The sequence below is a fragment of the Mugil cephalus genome, chromosome 21, assembly GCF_022458985.1.
Source record: "Mugil cephalus isolate CIBA_MC_2020 chromosome 21, CIBA_Mcephalus_1.1, whole genome shotgun sequence".
In the NCBI taxonomy this organism is placed as follows: domain Eukaryota; kingdom Metazoa; phylum Chordata; class Actinopteri; order Mugiliformes; family Mugilidae; genus Mugil; species Mugil cephalus.
This window is the reverse complement of record NC_061790.1, coordinates 17,783,580-17,808,614: the sequence shown is the minus strand read 5'-3', so window position 1 is coordinate 17,808,614 and position 25,035 is coordinate 17,783,580. Positions and strand designations below refer to the sequence as shown.

Below are 25,035 nucleotides of genomic sequence, written 5' to 3'. Positions count from 1 at the left end.
AGAAGCTAGAGTGATACCTCTTCCAAAGAATACCAAGAGTGCCTTCACTGGTTCTAACAGCTGACCAATTAGCTTGACACCAGTTCTAAATAAAATTGTAGAAAAAAATTGCATTCTATCAAATACAAGACTTTTTCTCTGAGAACAACTTGCTAAGTAAATACCAACATACTTATAGGCAGGGCTACTCAACCGCTACAGCACTTACACAAATGACAGACTAGTTGAGAGAGGTAGACAGGAAAAATATGGTGGGAGCAGTACTACTCGATTACAGTGCAGCCTTTGGTGCACTTGACAACGGACTGTTAATTAATAAACTTAGGTGTTATGGCTTCACCCAAACAGCAATAGCATAGTTGGAGAGTTATATTTTTAATAGAACTCAAAGAGTTTTTTTCAATGGTTGCTCCTCAGAAGCTAGACAGGTTGGGAGTTCACTAGGTCCGTTACTATACTCCATCTATACTTGCAAATGACTTTCCTCTGGTGCTGGAGAAAGCCAAAGTGTCCATGTATTCTGATGACACAACAATATGTGTACATGCACCCACAGTAAAAGAAATCAGCGATATCCTAAACACACAATTAACAGTGGTACTAGAATAGATGACTAGCACATAAACACGCTCTCTTGGATTAAAGTCACTGAAAGGCTGAAAGTATTACTCCTAGTCTTTTTAAAAAATATTAGATTATTAAAACATCCTACCTGTCTATATAATCAGTTAACTTTAAGCTCCGTTGTACATGCATATCAAACAGATCATGCCACAAGAGGTTGCTATCAACTGCCTAAAGCTAAAAAAAAAAAATCAGTGTTAAAAACAGTGCTATATAGAGCATTGGTAGCACTGTCAAAACATATTATTGAAGAAAAAAATAAATCCTTCCAATTGAAAAACCATCAGCAGCTCAAAGGAATTGAGGTATAGATTGGACACATATACATAAGTTCGCACGCACACACACATACAAAGAGATATATGTGTCGGTATTCAATTCATTATTAATTATTGTAATGATGGTGATTATTAATAATGACTGTTGTTGGTTATTGTTATTGTCATTTAGTAGTGTTATTTCATTCACTGTGAGTTTAGTTGAATGAAAGAATGTGAATTTAATAGTTTCACAAAAGGTTGTGTTTTTGTTGTTGTCATTGTTTTATTTTATTACTGTTTTTTTTACTGTTTTATTTTAAGTGTGGACCCCAGGAAGATTAGCTGTTGATGGGCAGTAGCTAATGGGGATCCCAATAAACACAATAAATACAATTAAAGTACAGAAACGACTCTGCTTACATTTACCAACAATCTCCTCATGGATTATGACAATGGGCCTGTCTCTATACTAGTCCTGCTGTACACAGTATTCTACTAGAGAGACTTCAAAGTGTCCAGTTTCCAGTTTCTCCATGTAAACAATGACTCTTCTATATCTGCAAAAGTAAGCTATGGAGTTCCTCAGAAGTCATTGTATTTGGCCCAAAACATCACAGAGATTCATTAACTAATCACCTGGTTTCTTTGGATGGCATTATCTTGACCTCCAGTACTACTGTGAAAAACCTTGGTGTTATATTTGGCATATGTTCTTTAATTCTCACATAAAGAAAGTGACCAAGAGAGATCATATTACTCCAGTTTTAGCTTCTCTTCATCGGCTCTCTCTAAAACCTAGTTGAATTTAAAATTGTCCTCCTTACAAACAAGACCCTTAAAGGCCTAGCTCCATCATATCTGAAAGACCTCATTGTACCATATACCCAACAGATCACTTCAATCTCAAAGCACAGGACTACTTGTGGTTCCCAGATTTTCAAAAAGAACAATGGGAGGTAGAGTCTTCACCTATCAGGCTCCTCTCCTGTCGAGCCAACTCCCAGTTGGGGTTTGTGAGGCAGACACCCTCTCTACATTTAAGGTCCGTCTTAAGACTTTCCTTTTTGTTAAAGGATTTAGTTAGGGCTGGACTCAACCATCCCTTACTTTTGCTGCTATAGGCCTAGGCTGCTGGGATTACTCTCTTCTCTCACACACAAAATTCCTAACTTTTTTAAGATTTTAAGATTAATTAATATATGTAGATTGAGGTTTCTTTCTGCTAAAAGGGAGTTTTCCTTGTCATCGTTGCCTTCAGGCTTGCTCTGGAGGTTACAAGCCCGCTTTTTGTAAAATGTCTCAAGACAATTTGCGTTGTTATTGATGCCATATAAATAAAATTGAATAAAGCACCTCAAGTGGGTGAGATGTGAAGTTTTGTCTTTACTCTATTAGGTTTGTATATAATGGATAAAGTTTCAAAGGTAACAAATATACAATATATCAACGTGTTATTAGATATTGAAAATGTTTAGACTTTTCTAATTTAAAAGCAAATGAGTTCCACAAGTTAGAAATGTTGCATCAAACTTTTTACACAACTTTTAACAATGTCTAACATGTTAACAATGTAAAGTAAAGGTAGTGTGAAGCTACTTTTTTATTTTTATAAAATTGATCCTAATCTGTGTAATTATGTCAATGCTCCGCATGTGATATGAATATATTTGTAAATCTGCAGTTTATAGCATTTCTAAATGTCAACCTTTGTATAAATTAATCTTCGGCCACAGGTCAATTCCAATGAAAAGTGGAAGCTGTATAGAAAGAGGCGTTACTACTGTAATTCTCATACTGTAGGTCAGTGCAAGTTTGCATTCGTCAAATCAGCTTGAAATATTTTTCCAGAAATGATCATTCTGAACGCTGATCTGAACCAGTTGTAGAAGAAGGCATAAATAAAAGGGTTTAACATTGAATTTGACAGTGCAAGCCAGTTTAGTGTTTCAATCACAGGAACTGGTACTGGATTACTAGTAAAGGGGAGAAAGGTGATACAAAAAAAGAAAGGACACCAGCACAAAAGAAAAACTCCCATAACGATAGCCAGTGTTTTGGTGGCCTTCCTCTCCATCTTACTGACAGTTGCTCCAGACTTTGTCGTGTTCTGGATGCTGCGTGCCTGTCTCTGTGCAACAAGGAAAATCTTCAGATAAATACTCAGCATTATGATCACTGGCAGGTAAAATGATAATATGGGTCCAACAGTGTTTGCCATAAGAACATTAATGAAACACCTTTCTTCACAGCTTTCATTGTTTAACCCAGAAATGATTACCCCAGTTCCAATTAGAGCAGAAACCCCCCAGCTCATCACAATCATGATAACAACAACATGATGAGTGATTTTAGTTTGATATGTCAGAGGCTGACACACTGCATAATATCTGTCAACAGAAATACAACATAGATTCAGAATAGAACACGTGCTTAGTGATATATCAAAGCTGCCCCGTACTTTGCAAAATAACCCCTCATAATGTAGACATGAGCTGAGAGAAAATGCCATGCTGAAAGGAAAGACTATAATCCCAACGAGCAGGTCAGCCACAGCTAGAGAGAGGATGAGAGAGTTAGTAGGAGTGTGCAGCTGTTTGAAGTAAATGATGGAGATTGTAACAAGGAGGTTTCCACATATTGTAAAAACACACAATAATGCAAGAAAAACATATAATAATACACACACAAAGGAAGGGCTTGTTCCCAGTACATAACTGTAGTTATCTATCTCATAACAGGGATGTATGTCAGTCACAACTTTAGTCCTGTTGACAGTAACTTCTGGTTCCATGTTGTTGAACTCCTACGATATAACACTTACAATGAACAGTAAAAAGAAAATGCATTTAAAATACACACAAACCATTAACAGCCGAACAATATAGATGCTGAACCGTGTTATATATACTGCTCAGAACCTTTATACTAATCAACCACTGGCATAATTGCTATCCAATGAGAGCTTGGACACCACATCCCAGTTGCAAGCAATTGGGTGACCAATGATGCGGCGTTTATTTGAGTGGCTGGGACATTTTTTTTTTTTGTTTTTTTTTGCTTTTTTGGATGATGCATACATTTGATGGTTTTGTCCTTGTACACAGTACAGCTGTGTACAAGAAGGCCTGCAGCAGACTCTACTTCCCGTGGAAGCTGACGTCCTTCAATGTGTGTAGTAAGATACTGGAGATCTTCTACCAATCCTTTGTGGCCAGCACCCTTTTCGAGGCTGTGGTCTGCTGGGGGAATGACACCACAGTGTAAATAAAGTGATCACCCTTCCTTATCACTTTATTCAATCTGTTAGTGTCACTGGCTGCGGACAGGAAACTTTTGAACTGGAGAGGAGGACACTAAACAAACTGTTATCAATCATGGATAACTCTGACCACCCTCTCCACCAGATGGTAGACAGATAACAGAGTCAAAGAACGTCTCAAAGAACGCTACAGGAAATCTTTCCTGTCTCAAGTCGTACACCTGTTCAATTCCTCATCTGTATGTGACAGATAACACTTGGTACATTATTTCTTTTTCCTTTTGTATTCACTTATGGCAGACACCAGATGCTTCTTCTAGAGCAGCTTGACATCTCGACATTTAGGGAAACAGTGAGGTATTTATTGGAAAATGCCAAGATGTAGGTTGATTGTCCAAGAATATGCGTGTGTATATATATATATATATATATATATATATATATATATATATATACATACATACAGAGTCTGCATCATATACCAACTAATTTACTGTGCGCATACACTGTTATTGAAGTGCCTTGCAAATTCAAAGTATATAATGGACAGCATGTCAGTCTTTACAGTGGTAAGAGATAATTATATCTCAACAACATACATTCATTCTGACAATATCTGACCATAAAATTTGGAAACTTTAGGGGGTCAGATGCAGCAAGTCTTCTGGATCTTGAAGCAGCAAAACAGCCCTAAACCATCACACCACCACCACCACCACCACCAGAGTTTGCTGTTGGTATTTTTCTAAAATGTAAACTGAGGTGAGCCTTTATGTTGTTTTTGCTCAGGAGTGGTTTTGGTCTTTGAACATTTTAGGCCAGTCTCTTACTTATTGTGGAGCCGTCGCTGTGCTCTTGGGGTAATTTTGGTTGGCTGGCCACTCCTGGGAAGGTTCACCACTGTTACACGTTGTCGCCATTTGTGGGTAATGGCTCTCATTGTGGTTCACTGGTGTTCCAAAGTGGCTTTATAACATTTTCCAGACTGATAGCTCTCAGTTACTTTCTTTCTCATTTGTTCCTAAATTTCTTTGGATCTCAGCATCATGTCTAACTTTGAGGATCTTTTGGTCTACTTCACTTTATCAGACAGGTCCTATTTAAGTGATTTCTTGATTGAGTACAGGTGTGGCAGTAATCAGGCCTGGGTATGGGTAGAGAAATTGAACTCGGTGTGATAAACCACAGTTAGGTTATGTTTTAACAAGAGTGCAATCACTTTTCACAAAGGCCAAGTAGCTTTTTGGATTAATTTTACCTTTCCTAATAAAAACTTTCACTTAAAAAAATACATTTTGTGTTTACTTGTATTATTTTGTTTTATACTTAAATATGTTTGATGTGAACATTGCGGCAAATTTGTATGTCTAACAGAAGAAAACAAGAACAACTCCATATTTCTATTCAGTGCTGTAGCCAGGCTGACAAAGAGTCCCATCTCTGTTGAGCCATCTATTCCTTCTGCTGTCAGTAGTAATGACTTCATGAGCTTCTTACTGATGGTATTGTTTGCATTAGAGAAAAAAATCATGCATCCTTCTGACAGCTGTGGATGATATACAGTAAGTACAGTTGCATTAGAAACCTCTGTAGGGCCTAATCAATACTTGGATTCCTTGTTTCCATTTGATCTTCCTGAGCTTAATAATTACAACATCTAAACCATCACCACCCCATCCCAACTAAATTGCTTGAAGTTTTTCCATTAATTAACTCCTCCACATTAAATCACGATATGTGCCCCAGTCTTTTAGAACTGCTGTAATTAAACGTTTACTTAAAAAAAAAACTGCTCTAGACCCAAATGTTTTAGCCAACTATATATCAATTTACACAGCTCTGGTTAAAGCTCCCAACGATCTCCTCATGGCTTTTGAAAATCGATTTGTTTCTATACTTGTCCTGCTAGATCTTAGTGCTGCATTTGACACTACCAATCACAGTATTCTACTACAGTGACACAGTAAAGTGTTATTAAGATTACAGGAACTGCATTAGACTGGTTTGAATCCTATCTGTCAGACAGATTCCAGTTTGCCCATGTAAACAATGATTCTTCAATATGTTCAGCAGTAAGCTATGGAGTTCCTCAGGGTTCTGTGCTAGGACTAATACTATATACATTTTACCTGTTTCCCTTAGGCAATGTTATTAGAAAATATGGCATAATTTCCATTGCTATGCAGATGATACCCAGTTATAGTTATATTTATCCATGAAACCAGATGAAACTAATCAGGAGGTTAGACTCCAAGCATGCCTGCCATACATGGATGACCTGTTTTCTACTTTTAAACTAAGATAAAACATTGTATTTGTCCCTAAACATTGCAGTTTCATTATGAAACACAAATTCAGAAAATGAGTTGCACAATAACACATCAAAGCTGCCTCATACTTTGCAAAAAATAAATCATAGTAGTAGAGACATGAGCTTATGGAGAATTCCATGGTTAGAGGAAACACTACCACCCCGACAAGCAGGTCAGCCACAGCTTGAGAGAGGATGGGATAGTTAGGAGTGTTCAGCTGTGTATGTGAGGGTTGAGGGTTCTGCGCAGTATCTTAGAGCAGTATCTTACCTGTTCCTAGGACTGCGCTCTTCTAGACTGAGGCTTCAGGTGTTGTTCCTAGGATCTGTTGGAGTCACTCTCCCAGTTTGGGGGTCACTATCTCGAGTGCTCTTACTACCACGAGGAACATGGTGGCCTTAACCTTCCACATCTGTATCAGCTGCTCTTTCAACCCTTCGTGCTTCTCACCTTTTTCATGTTGCCGTCAGCTGGTATCACCACATCTTTCAACCCCACCCTCTTCTGCTCGTTGTCCACCTCCACTATGTCTAGGTCGGTTAGTCAGGACCGGTTTGTCAGTCAGGAAGCTGAAGTCCCACAGGACCTTGGCATTGTTGTTCTCAACCACTTTCTGGGGTGTGGTCAATTTGGACTGGGGTACTTCTAATCCATACTGCGTAGAGATGTTCCTGTACATTATCCCTGCCACTTGGTTGTGCCTCTCCATATACACTTACCCAGCTAGCATCTTACACCCTGCTACTATGTACTGGACTCTCTCAGGGGCATCTTTGCACAGCCTTGGGTCTGCTCTGGTAGATCTTGGCTTCTATGGCTCTTGTACTTAGGGCCTGTTCTTGTGCTGCCATGATTAGCACCTCTGTGCTGTCTTTCAGTCCAGAGTTTTCCAGTCATTGGTAGGTTTTCTCGATATCAGCCACTTCTTCAGTTTGGCAGTCGTATATGCCGTGTAGGGACATGTTTCCTGGACATGTGCCTGCACCTCTTTCTCTGTACTCTCTTTGGTTTTCTGCTGCCTGAGACACTCTCTTAGGAGTTCATCATTTGGGGCCATTTTCTTGATGTGCTCTCGGATTTTCGATGTTTCATCACGGACTGTGGCTTTGATGCTCAGCAGTCCTTGGCCTCCTCATGGGGTTTAGTGAACTATAGTATTAACAAGCCAGCTGTTTAAAAATAAACTGGTTGGGACTTGATTTTTCTATGGTTTGACGATGTAGAAGACGAATGTACCTCAATACCTCCATACAAGTTCGTGAAATTACGTCATTCTTTCAAGTTTATTTTCAGCGTAACTACTCATTTTAATTAAATTTGCACTGAACCTGCAGAAGAATGAGCAAACAATCTCGGAAAAGCCAGGAAGACTCTCCCTGTCTCTGGCCTGGAAGCTAGCAACACGGCATCAGGGCCATTTCCCCTCACTTTGGAAACGCTCATCATCGAACTGGAAAGATCTAGGAAAAGCACCACAGTGGAGCTCACCGCCTTTTGCCCCGATTAATTCAGCTCGAGTCTATTACCACCATCATTGCCAGACACCCGTCTAAAATTTCTTAGATGAAGACAGCCCTCTCGGCCCATTCAGATAGCGTCACTAGCTTGGAGCAAGATGTTGTAGAGCTACGCTCCAAGCTAACCTCAATAACAGAAGAATACGATGCTCTCAAGACTGCTGTGGAAGATTTGGAATCTCACTCAAAGCGTATGGACCTAAGAGTGAATATTTTACTCTAACAAGAGGGACTCATCAAGGTTGCCCAATGTCTCCCCTGCTCTTTGCCATAACAATAGAGCCTCTCTCCATTGCTCTCAAACATTGACTGTATGTACTATGGACAAACCCATCGTGATGTCACCCATTGGATTGTGAACTTCGAAAATGAAGCCCAAAGTGGGAAGAACCCGCAGGCGGCATGTTGGATGAGCTTTACTCCACCCACACGCGGATACTCCAAATATCGACATGGGGGTTCGTGGCGGACGTTGAGACCTGCCTACCCAACCCTCTGCTGCCTGTTAGTTCAGGCTACTGCCGGTCACTCTAAGTAGGAACACCCTTAATAATGCAAAATTTTAAACCTTAATGAAAAAATAAACGAATTCACCCCCCATACAGTGGTCATGAAATAAACCAATAAACCAAAACCATTTTTTGAACATGTTTAATAATGCTGTAAAGCTTGGCTTTTTAACATAGCAGTCTGTAGGGATTTGCTCCCTTTTGCAGTCAGCCTCAAGCTTTTTGCAGTTCCACATGGGCTTGATGGCTCGGACCTGGAGGTTGCCGCTTGCTCTCAAATCTTCATGTTTTACTGGTATTTTTAGAACTGGACTGGAACATCAAGTATTTCTCTATGCTGATGATCTGTTACTATATGTCACATTACCAGTTAGCTGTGTAGATAATATTTTACAAATCTTGACAACTTTTGGATCTTTCTTAGGTTTTCCAGTAAACTTAGCAGCTAAACAGATCCCATCAGATGCACTACCATTTCGATTAGCTTTCGCTATTTAGGTATTAATACTGTATCTCTAACTCCCTCCCCTTACTATATAAAAATACTGTATAAAATAATAACTTTAAGTAGTTGGTTATGAAAATTAAGACTGATCTCTTTCATAGGCACGATTAATTGTATTAAAATGAGATCCGAGATTTTTTTTTCTTCAGTGTCTTCCAATTTTTTTTTTATCTAAATCATTTATACAAATGTTAGACAAAATAATCTCAAAATGTGGTTGAGCTGGTAAGAACCAAAGAGCACATCAAATACAATGAATTTTCAATCCATGCCTGGTATAATTCTCCCAGCTGGGACTGGTGGATAATGGACAATGCTTCATCTCTGGCAGCTCTGGTTTGTGCCCTTCTAGCTTCTCATTATCCTAGTTATATTAAAAACCCAATTGTACTTTCCTCTTTGAAAATTTGGAAGCAATTCATGCAACATTTAAAACTTTCAGTACCCATCCCTCTAAGTCCTATTTGTAACAATCATTTCTTGCCCCCCTACAAAACAGACATAGTTTTCACTTTGTGGAGAGAGAAAGGTCTGTTCATTTTTCAGATTTGTATTCGGAGGGCTTATTTGCTACATTTAATGATCTCTGTATTAAATATAATTTACCCCAGTCTCATGTGTTTCAATCCTTCCAAACACGGAATCACACACTTTGTACCTTTCCCTCAAGCTCCAACGGCATCTTTTATCACTGAGGTGCTCTGTATTGCAATGGGTCGTAGTAAGATTTCAGTATTATTTGATCTCATATCATGTTCAAATATCTCCTCCCCTGGGAGGGTCAAAGATAGTTGGGAAGGGGAGCGTGGCTTTGACTTGGCAGATAAGTGTTGGAAAGAGGCAATGTTTAGAGTTAATTCTACTTGTGCTTGTCTTAGTTTAATCCATTTTAAGGTTCTCCATAAAATTAATAAAATTAATTTCACAAAAAACTGACTTAGCAGGATATTTCCAGACACAAATAATATCTGTGATGATAGATGTGGTTTATCTCCAGCATACTATGCTCATATGTTTTTTTTCCTGTCCCCAACTAGTCAGTTTCTGTTCAATTTCTGTGTGGGGGTTTGAATCATTAAACAAAGCCCTCAATATCATGTTAGAACCCTGCCCACTGATATCCATCCATACATCAACATCACATGTTAATACCCTGACTTCTCTGGACCCCAACTGAATTGATTTGATTCTTCCCCATTTGTTTTTCTTTTCTTTTAATTTTTCTTAGTGAGAACACTGGACATCTTTTATCTATTTATCTATTATTTCTATTATTATTATTATTTTATTTATTTATTATGGTAACACTTTCTATGAAGGTTGTATTTCTAATGCCCTATGAATGCACTTATAATGTTTTATAAGGTGTCTATAAAGCATTATAATGGTCATTATTACCATCTATACATATTCACAAGTCGTCATAAACCAACATCATGATGCATTATGACAACTGGTTATGAATGATTATAATTTTAATCTGAATAGTGCATTATAAATATGTCAATATCTGCCTAGTCACCTGTTCATTTTATGATGCATCATAACTACTTTGCTTTGCTAAATGTGTATAGTGATGCATAATGAGTTTTGACTTCATCTATAGTGCTTTATATCAGTAGTTATAAGTATATGTAATAAAGTTATAATAATGTATACATCTCCCTACAGCACACAGTTATAAACAGCTATGCAACATCATAAGTGCTATTTGTCAGCTCTAAGTAAAGTGACAAGAATATGACACTATTATTAACAGATATAAGTTACTATGAGTAATTAAAAGGTGCAATGAACTAAGTCCTGAGTCTGGCATCTTTACCCCATATGCACAATGTTAATATCATAGGTGTTATTTGTCAGCTTTAGGTAAATTAGTGCAAATGAGGTGTTGTGGATATAAGACTATTATAAACAAATATGAGGCACAATGAAATGAGAGCCTGGACAGTAAAGACAAAAGGAATGCATTTAGTTGACTTTATTTTCATTTAAACCAACACACATAATCAGAATGATTATCAATGCTCTGAGCACATTACACAAACACATGAAACACATGAAACAGGCCACAAAAGTGGCACGGTGTGGTCCTAGAGATTTGGCTCTTAAAAGTGCCTTTGGGTTGGTGAGGTGATTCAGGGTCAGAGGTCAGGGGATGGTTTGACAGCAACTACAAGAAGAACAGAGGCAAATCTTTAGTGCTCTAGCTGGTTTTGAATGCCATCAGATATTATTTTAATATAGTTTTTATTTATATTATTATTATTGTAGAAATGTCATTCTTTAGTCTATGACCCCTGACCTCTGACCCCACAAACCTACCTCCGTCCCCAGCTCCTCCCACTGTCGTAAAGCATTGACTGTATGTACTAATCGTAAAGCGGTTTTTCTTTCCTTTCTCCGCTGAGTCCTCTCCAGGACAGGTAGGTTGTCTCTCTGTCCTGCTAGTGTTTTGTGAGCTAATGCCTTACTTTGCTTACATGAAGCACATCGTTTACATATTAAAGCAATGATTTCGAATGGTGTCAATCATTAAACGCAAGAATATGAAAACGATCTAATTTGTGAATTAAAACTAACCGTGTCTGGTAACTTTCGTGTAGCTAGCTTAAGCCATCTATGGGTAATCTGCGCTGCCTGCATGATATGCGGTAACACAATGTCTCATTACGCTGCTTTAAACAAAATAACGTGATCTGCTTATGTGTTTTCAATCAAACCTTTCTGCATAACAACAAACCCAGCTAGAGCACTAAATATTTGCCTCTGTTCTTCTTGTAGTTGCTGTCGAACCATCTCCTGACCTCTGACCCTGAATCACCTCACCAACCCAAAGGCACTTTTAAGAGCCACATCTCTAGGACCACGCTGTGCCACTTTTGTGGCCTGTTTCATGTGTTTCATGTGTTTGTGTAATGTGCTCAGAACATTGATAATCATTCTGATTATGTGTGTTGGTTTAAATGAAAATAAAGTCAACTAAATGCATTCCTTTTGTCTTTACTGTCCAGGCTCTCATTTCATTGTGCCTCATATTTGTTTATAATAGTCTTATATCCACAACACCTCATTTGCACTAATTTACCTAAAGCTGACAAATAACACCTATGATATTAACATTGTGCATATGGGGTAAAGATGCCAGACTCAGGACTTAGTTCATTGCACCTTTTAATTACTCATAGTAACTTATATCTGTTAATAATAGTGACATATTCTTGTCACTTTACTTAGAGCTGACAAATAGCACTTATGATATTGCATAGCTGTTTATAACTGTGTGCTGTAGGGAGATGTATACATTATTATAACTTTATTACATATACTTATAACTACAGATATAAAGCACTATAGGTGAAGTCAAAACTCATTATGCATCACTGCACATTTAGCAAAGCAAAGTAGTTATGATGCATCATAACATTTACAAGTGACTTGGCAGATATTGACATATTTATAATGCACTATTCAGATTAAAATTATAATCATTCATAACCAGTTGTCATAATGCATCATGAAGTTGGTTATGACGACTTGTGAATATGTATAGATGGTAATAATGACCATTATAATGCTTTATAGACACCTTATAAAACACTATGAGTGCATTCATAAAGCATTATAAATGCAACCTTCATAGAAAGTGTTACCTTTATTATTATTATTTTATTTTTCCTTGTTGTTCCACATCACATCTATCACACTGTGGCAAACGTCGGGCATCAATTTTGCTGGCATGCATTGAAAGTCATTTGTAAGCTGTAGCTTTTTAGCTTTTGCATGTTTTTACACATAAAGGCATTATCAAGTGAATACTACTGTCACAGAAATTTGTGATTAAAATATAAACATAATAAACATAATATACTATATAACAGTTTGACTCGCACTAGAATTCCACTAATTATTGTAATCATAACTCATTCAGGATAGCGGCTGTGGCTCAGTAGGTAGAGCGGGTTGTCCACAAACCGAAGGGTCCTTGAACAAGACACTGAAACCCCCCTGTTGCCCCCAGTGCAACTGGCACTGGTTTGTGAATGTGTGTGTGCTTGTGTGAGCAAATGGATAGTTGAGTCTGTGACTGTAAACGTGCTTTGAGTACCAATAGGTAGAAAAGTGCTATGAAAATGCAAGACCATTTACCATAAATAACCCAACAGGGACAGAATTTTCAGCATCTAATTATCCATTGTATTATTTATTTGCGCCAAGTGGGGCAAAACAACAAGTTGTTCAGGCATATATTTGAAAAGCTCAAGAAAGCAGTACTTGATGTGGGTAATGCTACTGAAAATGTCTGCACTTGGCAACTAATCTCAGTCTCAGAACATAATCTGGGAAGCAGTAGAATGTTTAGCAACTTCATGAACGAAGTTGATGAAGTTTATATAGCTCCTTATACATCCACATGATGGCATTAATAATTGATGACATGCCGATACATTTTTAATTTACATACACAGTGTAATGATTGAATAATTTCAATTGTCAATTCTTATTTAGATTAATTTATTATTTACTTATTTAGTTAACAGCCTCAAGGACTGATATTATTTTTATTACTAATGAACAGACACCATTATGAGTGGTTTTGTCATGTTGAATGAATTCAGTGTTGCTGTAAAGTTTGAGAGAAAAACTTTCCATTATGTTAGATACTTCACTACAGGCAGGAGCACTGTACGATTTGGGATGTTGTGGGGTTTTTATATAGATATATTATAATGAACTAAATTTTGTTTGGCATTTCTGTACAGGTTAAGTTGGAATTTCTTATCAAAATTATTTCCATTCATCAAAAAACAAAACAATCGAGCCGTTTTTACAGATTTTGAGCTGTCAGATCAGTCAATCAATGCAGTATGTGATAAAATAAGATTTAAAAAACAAAAGAAAAGCTGGCTTTTGAAGGAATTAAGTTAACTTAATTAAGTTAAGAATGTCATACACTGCAAAAGACATGATTCAGGATGATTCAGTAGCTTAATGATCACCATGTTTCAGTGCTAAGTAAATAAATAATTGTTAAAGGTAAAACATATATGTAAAGGTCCAGTTTGTATTTGTTGAGTGTCCTGCCACTGGATTTTAGACATTTTATAGTAGGTAAAAGAAAAATATGCCACATTTCAATATGGAGGGAGTTAAGACTTCACTAATTAAAGAGCAAATGAGTTCCACGAGAAAGAAATGTTGCATTAAATTTGCTTTGCACAAAATGTTAGTGCCAGCTCAAAGATCCTTCATATTTTGCAGTTGGGTTTTCTGGACTTGTGTGGAAAAATTAATGCTGTCACATCGATGGATTCCCGCATCTTGTAGGTCAGTGCAAGTTTGCATTAGCCAAATCACTTTGAAATATTTTTCCAGAAATTATCATTCTGAACGCTGATCTGAACCAGCTGTAGAAGAAGGCATAAATAAATGGATTCAGCATTGAATTTGCCAGCGTAAGCCAGTTTAGTGTTTCAATCACAGGAATTGGAACTGGACTGCTGGTAAAGGGGAGAAAGGTGATACAAAAAAAGAAGGGACTCCAGCATAAAAGAAAAACTCCCATAACGATAGCCAGTGTTTTGGTGGCCTTCCTCTCCATCTTACTGGCAGTTGCTCCAGACTTTGTTGTGGTCTGGATGCTGCGTGCCTGTCTCTGTGCAACAAGGAAAATCTTCAGATAGATACACAGCATTATGATCACTGGCAGGTAAAATGATAATATGGGTCCAACAGTGTTTGCCATAAGAACATTAATGAAACACCTTTCTTCACAGCTTTCACTGTTTAACCCAGAAATGATTACCCCAGTTCCAATTAGAGCAGAAACCCCCCAGCTCATCACAATCATGATCACAACAACATGATGAGTGATTTTAGTTTGATATGTCAGAGGCTGACACACTGCATAATATCTGTCAACAGAAATACAACATAGATTCAGAATAGAACACGTGCTTAGTGATATATCAAAGCTGCCCCGTACTTTGCAAAATAACCCCTCATGATACAGACATGAGCTGAGAGAAAATGCCATGCTTAAAGGAAAGACTATAATCCCAACGAGCAGGTCAGCCACAGCTAGAGAGAGGATGAGAGAGTTAGTAGGAGTGTGCAGCTGTTTGAAGTAAATGATGGAGATTGTAACAAGGAGGTTTCCACATATTGTAAAAACACACAATAATGCAAGAAAAACATATAACAATACACACACAATGGAAGGGCTTGTGGTCAGTGCATAACTGTAGTTATCTATCTCATAACAGGGATGTATGTCAGTCACAACATTAGTCCTGTTGACAGTAACTTCTGGTTCCATTTTGTTGATCTCCTAGTAGAAAGAAAATGCATTTAAAATACATACAAACCATTAACAGTCTGAACAATATAGATGCTGAACAGTGTTTTCAGTTACATGTGCTGCTCTTCAAAACCTTTATACTAATCAACCACTGACATAATTGCTATCCAACCAGAGCTTAGACATCACATCCCAATTGCAAGCAAGTGTGACCTATGATGTAATGTTTGATGGTTTTGTCCTTGTGTCCTGTGATTCGTATGTGTTGGCTTAAATGAGTTCTAGCCCTCAGGCAACCTTAAGGACATTTTAATCCATCCATACATTGGGCAAAATTTTACATTTATTATATATTTTATATTTATTTTATACTGGCAGCTGTTGGTTAGTCACACATAATATTTTGAACAAATTTGAAAACTTTTAGGGGGCAGATGTTAGTGCTGTGTTGAGAAGTGGTTGAAGATTATATGTAAGGCCCTGTTCTGGCTCCCTTCTTCTTCTTCTTTCACCTGTCTTTTTTTTTTTTTTTTTTGTAAATGTATACATTGTTGTCCTCAAAGAAGTGTCCTATGTCCTTCTGGTGTAGGTGGACAGCCTATTCTTGCCCTGAAGAGCTGTGTCTCTTGTGCTGAACCTTGTGTTTGTGGATGGGTTGTTTTGTTTACCCACAAGTCTGTACAATACTCACTGCACTGAACTGCATGAATTATTACATGTTCTGGTTTTGGCTGGGTGTTTTGTCTTTGAAGTGAGCAAGTTTCTGTTACTGGACTTGAAGTGCATAGGGATGTGCTGGTCATTGACAGTGTAAGAGAACATTTTATCTCTCCCCTGACCCACCAGGAGGGGTCACTCGGACAGCCCATAATGGACAGGACCGTTGTTGTTTCCTTTGCAGATTTCTGACCATAAAACAAAGCCATAAAACAAGCTTTTAAGCACATTAATTCACAATAATTCAGAACTGCAATATCTCTCTCTCTGACTAAACTATGAAATGTACACTTGTAACTAAAATTACAATGTTAATCTATACTTAGCACATGATTTGTGTCAATTTACAGTTTTGTTTGTTTTCGTAACTCCAAATTTAGTAAAGTTAGACTTAGTATTTTAATCATAAGTTTCTACTATGGAACCATACTGCCATCCAGGGGCTGGCAGTGCAGAACCAGCCTCTGGTTCTGCATGCTGGTTCTGCACTGAATTTGAAAAAGAGCTCACCATATTAGAAAGACTGATTGGCTGTCATCAACACCTTCTTAAGATGGAAGGGAAATCATATGGAACCTGTACTGATTGGGAGGATACCCATTAAAACTGACAAATACAGAGCACACATTTTTCATACTCCATAGTTTTATTTTCAAATTAATTAATCCTGAAGCTTTAAAACAGACATAAAGACACCGTACATACACTGACTGCTGATCAGATGCTAACGTCCCAACTGATTTGCATCATATCATCCCAAGACACATAAAGCTCTCCCAAACTGAAAATATTCTATTAGGTTTATGTGCAAGGTACAACCTGGGTTAATTTAAAGGACTAGGTATTACAATCCCTGCTAGATTCAGCGGTGGTGGTGAGATCTTTAACAACCTTTCACTGAGCCTGTCCTCTAATGGCAACCTCCTTGAGAAGCCTTGTGGTTGCCCTTCCCACAAATCCCCTACAACACACTTCCACCGGACACACCTTAACCTTCCATCTTCGTCCCTCTGCCTCAGCTGTTAGATCAGCATATCCCAGCTTTCAAAAGCCTCACAGGACTGTGAGCTTCACAATGAGGACATGGCGGCAGGAGTTGGACAAGAGGACAAAGTTATGGCGCAAGCTGTTCTGTGTGATCTCAGGCAGAAAAGTGAGTCTCTGATGTTGGTTGACATGCATTTCCCAGTCTGTGGCTAATGTCAACAGGCATGCAGGAGGGTACAGGGACTTAATTTCTGCTTTTTCTCCTCCATGGACAAAGGATGTGAAGTGTGGGAAAGTAGGCTGCATATTTGGGGGGATGGCATTGACTAAGGTTCTTTTGTCCTCCAGCGCTGAGGCCAGGCACCTCAGTACCCGTTTGTGGCCCCAGGTATATCTCCCCTTCGTCAAGGTGGTCTTGTACCCCACAAAGATGTGTTTCAGGGTTCCTGGGAGTGCACAGAGGTGACAGGCTTGGTTCTCTCCAAGCCAGAGGTGTAAATTCACTGGTGAGGGCAGTATGTTGTAGCTAGCTCTGACAATGAAACTTAGCCTGTTTGGCTCCATATTCCTTAGGTCACTCCATTTGATTTTCTGCTGTTCCACAAATTCCCACCTCATCCAACTGCCTTGCTGAGCTTGGGAGACTGCCCTGGCGCATCTGGCTGCTTCCTCCTGTCAGTGCACATCTTCCAGCGTTAAGTTGGCGCAGTCTTCAGCCAAGTAGGTGTTACTGATCCCAGGCCCAAGCCCCCTGTGCCATGTTGTACTTGTCCCATGATGTCTCCGTGTTGGAAGGCAGCCTTTGCCTCTCCAACTACTGAGGTTGGGTTCCACTTTTGAGTGTTAACTCAATGTCTCTCACCAAGCAATCTATGGACTCTTTGAGCATTATTTCTCACCTTGCTTTGGTGCATATAAACTCTTCCACAAGGCTTGATTTTGGCAGGGAAAGATCTCATTTCCCATAGAGTCCTATGTTGCTGAAGCACCTGGGTAAGCCCGACTGCTTTAGTTGTGACACTAATTGTGTCCTGCCTGAGTTGCTCCAGCTGTTTGGAGTTCTTGAGTTCTGCAGTGTACCAGCACCCGAGACTTTTCATGGGCATTTCAGAGACTGGTATTGGTTCATTATTTATAAAAAAAAAAAACTCTTATTGGTGAGCTGGCCTTTGACAATGGAGATGCTGCAGGATTTATCCGGTTTGATTTCCATTTGTGTCCACCCAGTGTTTTCCTGAAGTTTACCCAACAGACACGTGGCACATGCCTTGGTTGTTGTGAGAGTGTGCAGGAGGTGAAGGATGGCTTGTTCATACTGGTTGCAGTAGTGTAGTAGTGAGGACTTGTCAAAGTCATCAACACACTAACCTTCTCTTCTCACACATTATTTCAGTTGGACATTATACAGCTTTGTATTGGTGAGCTTGCAGGATAAAGTCTCCAAAATGTTTAGTGTTAAAATCTTATTTCTACCACAATGTGCTTAAAATATTAACATAAAAATAATACCACTAACTTTGTATGGACATTGACTGAAGAAAGTAGCAGTTCATAAAAGTATACGACAGAAATATATTCACTTTTTCAGCTTTCAGTTACACTGTTCACATTTCCTGTTGCTTCTGTCTCAGAGCAATTTAGTCACCTTGACATATTTTTTCCAGAAATATTCATTCAAAAGGCTATCTGGACCAGTTTTAACAGAAAGCATACTTAAATGGACTGAGTTTTTATGGGGAAAGGTCAGAATAATTTCTAGCATTAAATGGAAAGCAGTTGTCTGCTGGACTATCCAAAACCTGGATGAGTGGTGCACAAATCAGTTTTTTTATTTGGTTAAACTCAAGCCCAATCCCCACACAGTGCCTCTGCTTCAGGGAGCTGTTTGTCCAAGGTCTCAACTCACTTGACAGCATACAGTAGATCAAATCTATATTACTTTAGTATATATAACCTTTTTAATTTCAGTCTACAGTATATAACAACAAATCTTATAAGGGTAAGGATTATGAACCTGTGCAATGGATAAAGTTTCAAAGGTAACAAGTGTTGAAGTGTTTGATAAATATTCCATAAAAGTTTTACACAACTTTTAGAAATGTCCATGTATAAAGATAGTGTAAAGCTACTTTTTATGAAATTTATCTTACTCTGTGTAGTTATGTAAACGCTCAGCATGTAATACAAGTATATTTTTAAAACGCCAGTTTGTAGCATGGCTAAATGTCAGTATCTATATATATTAATCTTAGGTCATAGATACATTCGAATGAACTGTGGAAACTATATAAATAGAGGCATTTCTTCTACTTTCATTCACAAACTGTAGGTCTGTGCAAGTTTGCATTAGCCAAATCACTTTGAAATATTTTTCCAGAAATTATCATTCTGAACGCTGATCTGAACCAGCTGTAGAAGAAGGCATAAATAAAGGGATTTAACATTGAATTTGACAGTGTAAGCCAGTTTAGTGTTTCAATCACAGGAACTGGTACTGGATTACTAGTAAAGGGGAGAAAGGTGATGAAAAAAAAGAAAGGACTCCAGCATAAAAGAAAAACTCCCATAACGATAGCCAGTGTTTTGGTGGCCTTCCTCTCCATCTTACTGACAGTTGCTCCAGACTTTGTCGTGTTCTGGATGCTGCGTGCCTGTCTCTGTGCAACAAGGAAAATCTTCAGATAGATACAAAGCAATATGATCACTGGCAGGTAAAATGAAAATATGGTGGGTCCAACAGTGTTTGCCATAAGAACATTAATAAAATACCTTTCTTCACGGTTTTCACTGTTTAAGATAGAAATTATGATCCCAGTTCCAATTAAAGCAGAAAGGCCCCAGCTCATCACAATCATGATCACAACAACATGATGAGTGATTTTAGTTTGATATGTCAGAGGCTGACACACTGCATAATATCTGTCAACAGAAATACAACATAGATTCAGAATAGAACACGTGCCTAGTGATATATCAAAGCCACTCCGTACTTTGCAAAATAACCCCTCATAATGCAGACATGAGCTGAGAGAGAACACCATGCTGAAAGGAAAGACTATAATCCCAACGAGCAGGTCAGTCACAGCTAGAGAGAGGATGAGAGAGTTAGTAGGAGTGTGAAGCTGTTTGAAGTAAATGATGGAGATTGTAACAAGGAGGTTTCCACATATCGTAAAAACACACAACAATACAAGAAAAACATATAATAATATACATACGATGGAAGGACTTGTGGTCACTACATAACTGTAGTTATCTGTCTCATAACAGAGATGTATGTCAGTCACAACGTTAGTCCTGTTGACAGTAGCTTCTGGTTCCATGTTATTGATCTAGTACCGTTCAACAGCATTCCTCATAGAATTAGAATAAAACCCTCAGTTCTTTCATATTTATTACACCACCATCTACCTGCTAAGGACTGCCCATATGTGAACACTGGGTGTTCTTGTTCACATGAATCACTGAGCAGAACCATAATACGTATTCAACTCTATCTAATTAACATAGCACTGCTCAGTTAGGGATGACAAACTGCATCGGTTTTCATGAACTGATGAAGAATGGTCAAAACTGACCAATGATGCACCGCATGTATGTGTGGACTTTTTAGACTAGTTTAAACTAGTTAAGACTGGTTTCATGTTCAAGTTATGAACATAAATGCTACATGAACACATTTTTTCATATCAGATTTTCTAGTTTTCTAGTTCTGTCCTGCTATGCTGAACACAGCATACTGTTTCTGTGATAGTTACATGTCCCATGAAGTGGTGCATGTAACTACTGTAAAATCACAGTAGAGACAGTCGTCTCTACACTCTGCACTGGAGTGTATATATATTGTAAATACATTTGTATGTTTGGTGAGGTTTAGGTTGAAACCACTTGGCTAGGTCTGGGGAAAAATCTTGAAATCTTGATTGAAATAACTTTGGAAAGTTTTTTGAGAAGGGAAATCTCTCCCATCTCTCCACCTCAACCTACTCCCTGTGCAAACTTTTATGATTGTGTTTAGGTCACCTCATCTAAAATCTACTGGTGGCTTAATTATGTCATTAGCTGCATTTTCATTATAGTTTTTCACAAAATAATAGTGATTTTTCTGAAATATTGATAAAGTATAATTGTGCTTAGTATGTGTTTCCATGCTTTGCAAATGAGCCGTAACTCTAGTAAAGTCTCGTGATATCCCTTAAATTATTGTCACGTGAGACTTCACTACAAAGACGATGCACTTCAAATGAACCGGTCATGACCACATGCATCAAATGCAGTAACAGGAAATTGCAAACAAAGTGTTTCTGTTGCACTTTTGCGATAAATTTCACATCGATGTCTGAAAAATCACCCCATGAGAGCATAAAGTGCTTTAACGATATTTGAGAGACACACACTATTGCCTTGTCGGCTGAGGGAGGGATGTTAACTCCAAGGCTCAGGAAAGTAATCACAATACAAATTTAAATTCTTAGTATTAATTATTTATTAAGCCCTAATACTTTTCTGCGGAGTATCAGCAGTACCATACACATATGGTACTGCTGGTTTAAAGGTCTACTTTCTATTTTAGACTTTTTTCACAAAATTCCGACCTTTTCCCAAAGTGCATGATGAAAAAGAAAACTACGTCTTTCTTCGGCCCTAACACTTTTCCGTAAAATGGCCCCACTTGAAAAAATTTGAATTTGTTTTTGTAATTTTTTAGTCTCTAGGCTATGAGATGATCAAAACTACAGCTATGCGTATACTACTATCAATTATACGGATCAGCTTTGCCCATTGCCTATAGGGAACATGCCAAAATTCACTGGATTGACAATAAAGTTGCTTCATATACACAGTAAAATCAGCATACCCAAATTAACACTGTAAGAGTTGATCTTAACACTTTTAAAGTGTCTCTATGGGTCCACACGTCAGAGTGTTAATTTAACACTTTTTTGAGTGTTGGTACCTTTACACTAAGTTAGTGTAAATTTAACTCTTCTTGTAGTTAAATTTAACACACTGCCTAACACCAACCAGCGTTAATTTTTTAACACTTTTATGTAGTGTGCATCATCTTATCACGTTTTATATCTATGGTTACAAAGTGCATGACTCGTCTCACTCAGACAAAACGTCAAGCCAAACGTACTGTTTACTGCCATTACTCACTTTCTATGTTACAGTGAGGCCAGGCATGCATGCTAACCTCTAGCTCATTAAGCAGGTGTTCGGGTGGTCAGTAGCAGCGTGACAAGTAAAGTTTCCGTGGATCCCCGCTGCTAAATGACTTTGGGTGCCCGAAGAGTAGTGTATTTAACACTTGAGGTGTTACATACAGGATCAGAGTTTAGAGTAAGAAGTTCGGAGTTAATATTTAAACATTTACACCTAGAGGTTTGATTTAGTAACACTTCCTTTTTACACTTGGTTTTAACAACAACTATTTATTGACTGAGAGTTAATTGTAATGGATTAACTCTACCCAGAGTATAATTAACTCTACTAGTGTATGTCTAGTTTAACACCAAGAATTCAACTCTTCTCAATTTGCTGTGTACTACAAATCTTTCTGGAGTTTTAGCCACTTTGTACCCTTTTCCCTTCTTTATGCTTCTTGGCAGTAGGTGAAGTTGCACTAGAAATCCCAAGTCTCTCTCAAGGCCAGCCATCAGGGAACTGCAAAGCTCTGATAAAGTGAAAACTACAGACTTTATTGGGTGGGGGGTAGCACCTGGATAGAGTGTTTAGGAGGAGGAGCAAGGCATGTCCATCATAATGACTTGTCAACTTCATCAGCATGCCAACTCACTCGTGTTGAATTCTTCCAACAATTACCTTCTGTATTCACACATGCCACAAGTGATCTTTGTTGATAGACCTCCTCCCGCACATCTTATGCTCAATTACAAACATGTTTTCTATCCACATTGTTAATGCATTCTTTCTGTGGTATCTGTTAAGAAATTAATAATGATTTTCTGAAATTACTGAAATTGTTTTAAAACTGGTTTATCTAGAGGAAATGGAATTACAATTTAAAGAATGAATACAATTTTGCACATGAAAATCACAAATCTAAATCCTAAAATTTTGTTTCTCATAGTTACCATTCTTATATAGTTACTGTTATACTAAACAGTTATCTGTTTTGTTTAAATGAGTTCCATCACTTTTTAAAGAGGAAAAATCAAAACGAATGCATGCAAGTATCAGTACAATATGCATTATTATTGTAGTGTGATGATCATTAACATCGAAAGCCAAGCACATAATCAAGACAGGTTTGAATTCATGAAATCACCCTGAAATATCTTACCAAAAATTATCATTCTGAAAGCTGATCTGAACCAGCTGTAAAAGAAGGCATAAATAAATGGGTTCAACGTTGAATTTGCCAGGGTGACCCAGTTAAGTGTTTCAATCACAGGAACTGGTACTGGATCATGACTAAAGGGAACAAACGTGATGCAAAGAAAAAGTGGAGTCCAACATATCAGAAAAACTCCCATAACAATAGCCAATGTTTTGGTGGCCTTCCTCTCCATCTTACCGACAGTTGCTCCAGACTTTGTTGTGTTCTGGATGCTGCGTGCCTGTCTCTCTCTTCTTCAGGTAGATACACAGCATTACAATTGCTGGTAGGTAAAATGAAAATGTAGGCCCCAAAGTGCTTGATAACATAACACCCATAGAGCAGTTTTCTTCACATGTTTTATGGTTTAATCCTACACTTATTATACCAATTCCAGTTAGAGCAGAAATGCCCCAGCATGTGAGGTCATGGTCATAGCAACACGACCATTTATTTTAGTTCTGTAAGTCAGAGGCTGACACACTGCGTAATATCTGTCAACAGCAATGCAACATAGATTCAGAATAGAACAGGCGCTCAGTGATATATCAAAGCTGCCTCGTATTTGGCAAAAGAGATCTTCGTGATACAAACATGAGCTGAGAGAGAACGCCATGCTGAAAGGAAAGACTGTAATCCCAACAAGCAGGTCAGTCACAGCTAGAGAGAGGATGAGAGAGTTCGTCGGAGTGTGCAGGTGTTTGAAATAAATGACAGAGGTTATTACAAGGAGGTTTCCGCATATTGTTATGACAGCTAACAAACCAAGGAAAATGTATAGTAAAACACACTGCAGATTAGGTGTGGTTGCTAGTACATATGAAAAATTGTCTATTTCATAGCAAGGATGTACATCGCTAAAAGTACTCCTGTTGACAGATTCCATATTCCAGCCTCAAACAATTCCTCAATTAATCAGATGAAAAAGTAAAATAAAGAACATGTCCAATCACAACATCAAATTAGACATCGCTGAACAATGAAAAATGAGAATGTTGTAACTTTTAGCCCATTTAATATTGTCTGCTTAACAACCTCAACATTTTCCTGTGTCACTAAACAGAAGCTATGGACTTTAATCCTTTTCAACCCCTGCCTTATTACCATAAGTATTACCATAAGTATTATTACCATAAGTAATCATGGCTATCCACAAAACTCAACTAAAAACTAAGAAGTACCTACTAAAAAGTAACTAAAATTAACTAACTTAAGCTAATTCAACTAAACTGAACTACTTACTTACTTACTTACTTCCTTACTTACTTACTTAACAGCAATACAACAACATACAAATGACTCATTGACCAGCATGGTAAAATAAGTTTATTTAATGCAAGTTTATAATCCCTTTCCACTTTCTCAGTTAAATAATTCCTGTACTGAAGAATTGACAACCAGTCAGACCTTTGGACAAACTTAAGGAGAACAACACCTTGTGATATCCGCAACTTTCATTAAAATTATTAGTTGAACAAGCTCAACTTCTATCAAACCTCTAACGGTGACAGAAAGTAACTTTTAGTTAGAATGCTCTTATGAAGTCAGGCCATCAAGAACTACTGTCGGTCTAGTTCTTTGGTCAGGAAACTAAAGTATCATTCACTGTAAATACTAGACCAACTACATTTGACATGAATAGGATGCAGCTTTTTTATTATTATCTGTTTAATGTGTCTTTTTTTAATTCACTTTGACTTA

General features: G+C 37.9%; 3 protein-coding genes and 1 pseudogene across 3 annotated transcripts; all 4 read right to left on the bottom strand.

Moving 5' to 3' along the window:
• Positions 1-2,685: 2,685 nt before the first annotated feature.
• On the bottom strand, positions 2,686-3,675 carry LOC124999238 (trace amine-associated receptor 1-like). Its single transcript, XM_047574054.1, has one exon. It carries the CDS (start codon positions 3,673-3,675, stop codon positions 2,686-2,688), a length of 990 nt encoding a protein of 329 aa, XP_047430010.1.
• A 10,640-nt stretch (positions 3,676-14,315) lies between these two features.
• Positions 14,316-15,305, bottom strand: LOC124999246 (trace amine-associated receptor 1-like). The gene has a single exon (XM_047574063.1). It carries the CDS (start codon positions 15,303-15,305, stop codon positions 14,316-14,318), a length of 990 nt encoding a protein of 329 aa, XP_047430019.1.
• A 3,998-nt stretch (positions 15,306-19,303) lies between these two features.
• Positions 19,304-20,314, bottom strand: LOC124999475 (trace amine-associated receptor 1-like). The gene has a single exon (XM_047574388.1). It carries the CDS (start codon positions 20,312-20,314, stop codon positions 19,304-19,306), a length of 1,011 nt encoding a protein of 336 aa, XP_047430344.1.
• A 2,940-nt stretch (positions 20,315-23,254) lies between these two features.
• On the bottom strand, positions 23,255-24,441 carry LOC124999473 (annotated as a pseudogene).
• Between the last annotated feature and the right edge of the window lie 594 nt (positions 24,442-25,035).

Bases quoted from the DNA above. Each gene is read 5' to 3' on its own strand.
- LOC124999475 (XM_047574388.1), bottom strand. From the start codon at position 20,314: ATGGAACCAGAAGCTACTGTCAACAGGACTAACGTTGTGACTGACATA.
- LOC124999238 (XM_047574054.1), bottom strand. From the start codon at position 3,675: ATGGAACCAGAAGTTACTGTCAACAGGACTAAAGTTGTGACTGACATA.
- LOC124999246 (XM_047574063.1), bottom strand. From the start codon at position 15,305: ATGGAACCAGAAGTTACTGTCAACAGGACTAATGTTGTGACTGACATA.